We start from the raw sequence: 6,778 nt of genomic DNA, 5'->3' as shown, positions 1-6,778 counted from the left end.
GACTTTACTGCAGTGAAACGGTGTCAAGCGTGTTTTTTTAGAACACTCTGGATCCGCGATTCTACTCAATACACGTTAAGGCAAGTGCACCAGTTATAGACACGTTTAAACCCAATTATTGACCCTTTTATTTGCCAAAATTATAAATTGACAGCAAAAATTGTGAATTTCTCGATGACTGAAACCAATTGCCAGAGGGAAAGACATTACAAATTTATATTGTGTTGATTTTAGAACAGAATCAAGCAGATACAACAAAAAAAGGTCGATAATTGGGACAGGGTCAATAACTGGTACACTTACAACTCTGAATTATATGCATCGGGCGCAATATTTATGCAAATTTTCACACTTTGTGCCCTTCGAGCTGCAGCTTAGCCTCGCGTCGAAAAAGGTTTTGGCTGCAAAAAAGGGGACGAATGAGGGATCCTGGAACGTCCGGCGGAAACCGGAAGACAGAATCGAACGACGATTGCTGATTAGCAATGCAAATCTTTAATCCGGAATAAATTTTGGCTGCGGTCACTTCTGCATACTGGACTGCGTTGAGCGAGGGGTAGCTGAGGGTGGAAGCGAGGGGTGGAGAGTGGCCTGATACATTTTGCCCGGATACGTGTGTCAATATATATGGAAATATACGACCCTCTCGTTTTATGTGACAGGAAGTGATGGAGGACGCGCCATTTGTGCACTTTAGGCGATAAAGGTCACCAATTCACTTGCGTCCAATTATTCCCGACCCGGTGCGAAGCCGGTTTCCCTCCTCCGGATACGCGCCGCGACGCGACGCCTACCCTTGCGTTATTGCAAAGCTTCCTCTTGGCGGTGGCCTCCGACAGAAGCTTGCATTCACGTCTCTCGCCTTCCTCCCGATGTGTCTCGCGGCGCGTGGCCTACTTCCTGCAAACCCAGAGGTGTCTACCCCTCCAGTAATAGAAATGGAATATGAAAATAAAGGAAACGTATACGCGCTGCGGCGGGAGGGGGGGGGGGGGGGGATGGATAAAAATGAAGAGCGTTGTAAAATTCTCCTGCAAGTATAGGAGCCCGAGCTTATATGCACTGCCGCCGTGTCGGAAGAAGAATAAATTCAAATGCTTCTGCGTTTCTCTCTCCTTTTACACATATCCACCATGCTCTCGACTCGGTCTATGAAACACTTTGGAACAGATTTGAGTAAAATTTTTTAGTCCCTGCCACGATAACATAGATACAACAGTAAAAGCTCTGCAAATGTATTGGATTTTGGTTTTGCTTTGCCAAATTGAGAATTGCTCTGGATTTGGGAGAATTGATTAGCTTAATTTTCAAAATTATTTTCGCTTTCAAGTATTCTCTGAAAGGCTTAAACTCTGTAAAATAGTTTTAGAATTTCATTATAGAACACAAAATAATTTCTCTTCCCATTCTCAGTAATGGGAAATCGAAATAAGATGAAAAATAGTATGTTATAAAACAAAAAAAATACTCACGTCTAGTTGCAAAGTCAGAGATTCTATTTGCAAACTTATGGGAAGAATGAAGAAACCAAAATCGTGTGTACATATAATAAGATAAAATTGAGGCGAAGGAAATGAAAAAAGAATCATCATTTCCATTCATATTTACGTCCCGAACCAAATCGGTTTCGATATGTTTATTATTTGGTCGTTCGATCACGGTCTGGTTCAAAGTGCTCGCATTTTACAACTACTATATCATATTTCACCGGTTGTATACCCATCTCCTGTCACACGCCCCACGAAAACTGTCTGCTGAAGTGGACTATTTTAAAAAGCATCATCTCCATTCGCCTGATATCTCAAGAAACCTTTGAGGATATCATTTTTACTTTGCCATCAGCCATGGTATGAAATTTTATCTCCATTGAACCGTCCGTTGCGAATAAACAGGAACCGCCGTTATTTTTACTTGCACAGACAGAACATTTACGGTGTCGAGTTGTTTTTGCTTGTCCATCTGTCTGTTAAACTCGATATTTTTGACGGTTGAATCAGGTGGTATCAGAGCTTCTGACGAGCTGAATGGTGCTTTGAAAAAAAAACAAAAAAAAACAAGCAAATGAACCAGCAAAAAAGTCGTACAAGTTATCAACAGCGAAACGTTGAAATACTCGTGAAAACTGGATAGCAGACCGGACGCGAGATGCAGAGTCGTAAATTCTGCTTGTAATCAGGGACGTACACTTTTTTTTTTGTTTTTTCAAGAGAGAGAAAATACCAGTGCGATCTTACTTCCGAGCCCTGCATCGTAAAGATATTGCCGAGTCTCTCGAAACAGAGAAAAGTTAAAAGTTAAACTACGCAGTTTTGTTTGTTGCACTGAAACTTCTTCCTAACAGGTATCTGAGTACCAGTCTATGGTCCCAGTCCCATTGGATACTTCGTGAATACATAGGTCGAGATGCTTCATCGTCTTCTTTTTACGTCAGAGTTTTACCTGATATCAATTTAATTTCCAAAAACGTATTCGAAATTCTGAAGTTATAAAAGGTTTGGATTCTTGAAACCGCAATGAGTTTGCGGACATAAAGACGGTTGATCAATCCCACATAACAGGACCTGAATCCTTGTATCCATGACGCCTATTACAGATGACGAGTTCGGTAAATAGTTGAAAAAATGTATTCGTTACAAGTATATATCAACCGTGGATATCACGACATAAAACACGTAGAAAAAAAATCATAGTAGAAAGAATAAATATGTATATAGATTAAACCCTAAATAGTCAACAATATGTCTGATTAACTAGTGATTAACCTCGTGATACGGAACTACTGTGGATAATCGAAGATGTAAAACTACTGGAACTAGAGTTCTTTCTAAAAACGTGGCGAAACACTCTAAAATCATTCGATCCACACTGGCTTTCTAACCACAATAGAACAACTACCGAAAGCTGATCTGCGTGTAGAGTTTGTAATTTATTGCTCATTAGAATTTCACTGTGTTCTTGCTACTTCGGCTTCCTCTTGATTGTCCCTGTGTTTGAGGGGTTGGAATAGCCGGTGCTGTTGGAAGAGTCAGTGCTCGATGATGCCTCGCTGTTCTTCTTGGTGAACAACGGTATGCCGGAGGATTTGTGTTCCATGGTCGGAGTGAGAGGAATATCGGTGACCTTGCCGCCAAGAACGGCCTCGACCTTCTGCACAACTTCGGCCTTCTCGGCGTAAACGGGACTTGGCGACTTTTCCAACTTTGGCATCAAGTCCTCCTTCTTTTTGGAGAACGAGGGTATCCTAGTGACCTTGGGCTTCTCTTTCAGCGGGGGTTTCTCGAGGGTGAGATGATCCCTGTCGAAACTCTTGTCCTTCTCCGTGTTCCTCAGGTTCTGACACTCCGGCGAGGGGATCGCTGATACCTTCGGTATGTTTTTGTTGTCCCTGGTCTTATGCGGATTCGTGGACGGCTTGATTATTATCTTCGGTTGCTTCAGGCCAGCTGCCACTCCCGGGCCTTTGCAGTTGTGCGGGGTTATTATGATCTTCGGCTCCTGTCTATCTTCCTGGTTGATCAATCTCTGACACATATTCGATACACTGTGACTAAGACTTTGTCCCGACTGTCCTAAGAGGTTGCCAACTCTCGGAGTGATTACGATTTTCGGTTCCACCGCAGGTCCCTTCGGTTCCCAGTTTTGCGTCAGATTAGCACTCGGCTGTAAGCTTTCGCTGCTGTTGGTCGTACAAGAGTTTGGGATCAAGTTCTGGGTTGAGTCACCACCAGCTGTCTTGCTGAAATTTGCATCCTTCTCCACGAAAGGAGGAACGGTGATAACAGCTGGTGATATATTGCCGTCACTGAGACTCGCTAAAGGTTTGTACCAGTTTGGATTCCCGATAGTAAAATCAGGGGTAGCACTTGAAGGCTCCAGAGGTTTCGGTTTTGCCCTGTACCAGTTCGGGTTGCCAACCTTGTTCCCCAAGAATCCAGCCTCGTGGCTTAGGCTTGGTGCTGACAGCTGTTCAGCAGCTCTGAGCTCCAGCCCGTGAATATTACCGTTGATGTTTCCCGAACTCTGCGACTGATTTATCGTAGGCTTAGTCATAGAAATATGCTCATTTCGTTTGAAGGCCTCGATAAGATTCGGATCTGAGTTATTCTTGTTCGTGGAGTCCTGCCGTTTCAGGAGAGGCCCGACATGCAGGTTCGTGGTTATGGGCTCAGCCTCGACCTGATCCCCCTCCTCGGCAAGGTCAAGGCTCTTCGAGGTGCCAAATACTCGCGGAGGTGGAAGTGGAGGAAGGTTGTTCCCCGATGGTGAATTTGGCTGTGAGCCGTTTTTGTAGTCCTTCAGCGAGTTGGCGTACTGTTTTGGCATAAATAGGCTGTTCGGTGCTGGGAGGGAACGGCGCTTTTCGATGTCCGGCAGCACCTTCGGGTACTTCCTGCGCTTTATGGTCCTCAGTGCTTCCTCTGGACTCACGGTGTCCCGCACCTCCGTGGAAGGCTCCCTGCACGTGACGTTGATGTCACCGCCCCCGAAGGTCGTCAGTTTCGAAGTCACGTGCAGGCTGCTATCGTCCGTCGACACCTGGTCGTACAAGTTCTCGCTGCCCGTTCCCGTTCCGGTTGAACTCTGCGGCGAACCGATCCTCGGCAGCCTTGACTTCAGCTTCGTGTTAACCTTTGCGTAAAGACTGCTTCCACTACCGTAGTCTGATTCACTGACCTTTGCTGCCGTGTCCATAGGCAGCGGGTCACTCTTCGAGTGGTGATGTTCTATGACCACAACCTGTGGCGCAGTGGCGCCTGAACTCGAATCCGGGGTCTCAGAGTGAAGATCGTCCAGTCGGTTCTGAAACGGTGCTGAATCGCCTTGTGCCAGCTCGATCGGAATCTGGTTGAGTACCGATTCGGTCCTAGTCGCTGGAGTCGCGTCGATGGCCACTGAGACCTTCGGAACCCTGGACGGCTTTAATTTCTTCCCGGGTCTTACGGTGATCTTCGGATTTGAGTCGTATATCGGCTCCTCTTTCCTGCTCATTATCTTTTCGAGTTGGAGCTTGCGCCGCTCCTCCTCCTGCTGCTTACTCAACTTCTCTTGGTGCTCCTTTTGCAGGGTTTCTCGTGTCTTACGGAGAAACCTTGGAGAGCATCTGGAACAGTGAAAGAAAATGCGGAGTTTTGTTAAATCAGTCCTGACTAGGTTGCACAGCAATGAGCAGCAATGGTCTATGACAGAAATGATTTTCGGGCACCGAATGCGGAGACCAGCTGGTACTGAGATATGCGTCTACATTACACACTTTCCTTTGACTTTATGTTCCCATCTTGCATCATCGCGAGGGTTGTAACTTGCAAGGGGATGGTGCGCAGATGGTACTACTCTACGAAAGTTGATCTCGAATCTGGGAAACAGTGCTGCGAAACCTGCTACTCGAAACACCCGTGAGGCTGACAAATTCGTGCCATTAAAGCTGGGAACATTGCATGGCTTGACTGGAAGAGCTGAACCTATTGCGGGAAAACACTTTCGAAACTATTAACGGGCCGTAAAAAGCACGAGCGTTAAGTATCGCAGAGAAGGCATTACCGCTAAGTGGTCATGCGTGAAATCTTTTGCTTTTCCATCGATTTACGCTATCCTTTGTCTTCCGCAGGCGCTATTTACTAAGACACCAGCAAAGCTGTCTCATGTACTAGATTTTCGGAAGAGAAAGTGTATCAGACAATTTCTCGGGAAAGTTTTAATTGCGCGTAGAGTTCCCTTACTGAATCGCTTCCTAGCTGTTTGCTGAATATTGGTGGCTTCCTCATGGCATTTAGGGAAAGATTTTGGAACTGTTTCTTGGATTAGGGTGAAAACAATTGATCTCAATGAAGTGGAACAGTACGAATAAACTGACCTGTGAACTATTTCCTGCTGAATCCACTCTCTGACTTTGATGTGGGTGTCGATGGTCGAGCTGGAATTTTGCCGCGAGAGTTTCGACCGTCTACCAAAATTTGAATTGTTATCGTAAGCCTTGTCACTCTTCAGAACTTCGTTCAGGTCTGGTTTGCTGTCGTTCTTGTGCCCGAGTTCAACATTCTTCACGGCCTGTTTATCCACCTTTGACCGCTTTGAGCCCTCATCCTTCTGGCTCAGCCTTCGCTTCAGGCTCTTTTCCTTGTTTCTCAAGCTGTGCCGCTTGTGGTAAAGGTAAAAAAATGCGGTTAAATTTATCAGCAGGAACACCACGCCAAAGCCGACAACCAGCGATATCGCAGATGAGCTCCGACTCGTGTTCGACTCCGGCGTCGTTGCGATGTCTTCGTCCGCTCCTGTACTCTCCTGTCCGATCTTAGCCGGGTTGAACAACCCTGGAAACGTATTCACACTCTCCGTTTCCGTCCCCGATGACTCTCTCGCTTGTTCAGGCCGCTGGTAAGTCTTCACTCCGTAGTCAAATCCCGGCCTTGCCTGACCTGAACGGCCAATCAACCCATCAGCGATGTCCAAAATCGTCGGTCTTCCTCTTATCGGCGTATCGACAGAGATAGGCATCGTTTCACCGTTCGGCCGTCTGATTAACTCCGGTAATTCTTCGTTCCAGAACTTCATCTCCGCATCTCTGTACCGTGTACCAACTTCCGGTGGTATGGCTAAAGTCAGAAATTAGATTCAGAAGGGATTATTATGGGAATTTATTCAAGTCTTCGGTGTAATGTGACTTTTTCAGTTGACGTTTGATAAGCGTAACCTGGGAATGATTCAAGACTGATAATCTTGTGATGGAAAAATCGAAATGCGATAAAATCGACTAATTGAATGGATCCAATTAGTGCCTTCC

General features: G+C 45.8%; 1 protein-coding gene across 3 annotated transcripts in view; it reads right to left on the bottom strand.

The window, feature by feature from the left end:
* Positions 1 to 2,608: 2,608 nt before the first annotated feature.
* Positions 2,609 to 6,778, bottom strand: part of LOC124177561 — a 53,305-nt gene continuing 49,135 nt past the window's right edge. For all 3 annotated transcript variants that reach the window (XM_046560058.1, XM_046560059.1, XM_046560060.1), the window contains 2 exons: positions 5,852 to 6,590; positions 2,609 to 5,101 (listed from right to left, as the gene is read on the bottom strand). In XM_046560058.1, the coding sequence (XP_046416014.1) occupies positions 2,959 to 5,101; positions 5,852 to 6,590 (2,882 nt within the window). In that variant the 3' untranslated portion in view covers positions 2,609 to 2,958. The remainder of the gene's footprint in view (positions 5,102 to 5,851; positions 6,591 to 6,778) is intronic.

The sequence above is a fragment of the Neodiprion fabricii genome, chromosome 3, assembly GCF_021155785.1.
Source record: "Neodiprion fabricii isolate iyNeoFabr1 chromosome 3, iyNeoFabr1.1, whole genome shotgun sequence".
Classification (NCBI taxonomy): domain Eukaryota; kingdom Metazoa; phylum Arthropoda; class Insecta; order Hymenoptera; family Diprionidae; genus Neodiprion; species Neodiprion fabricii.
Note: the sequence above shows the minus strand (reverse complement) of the source record. Positions and strands in the feature narration are given on the sequence as shown.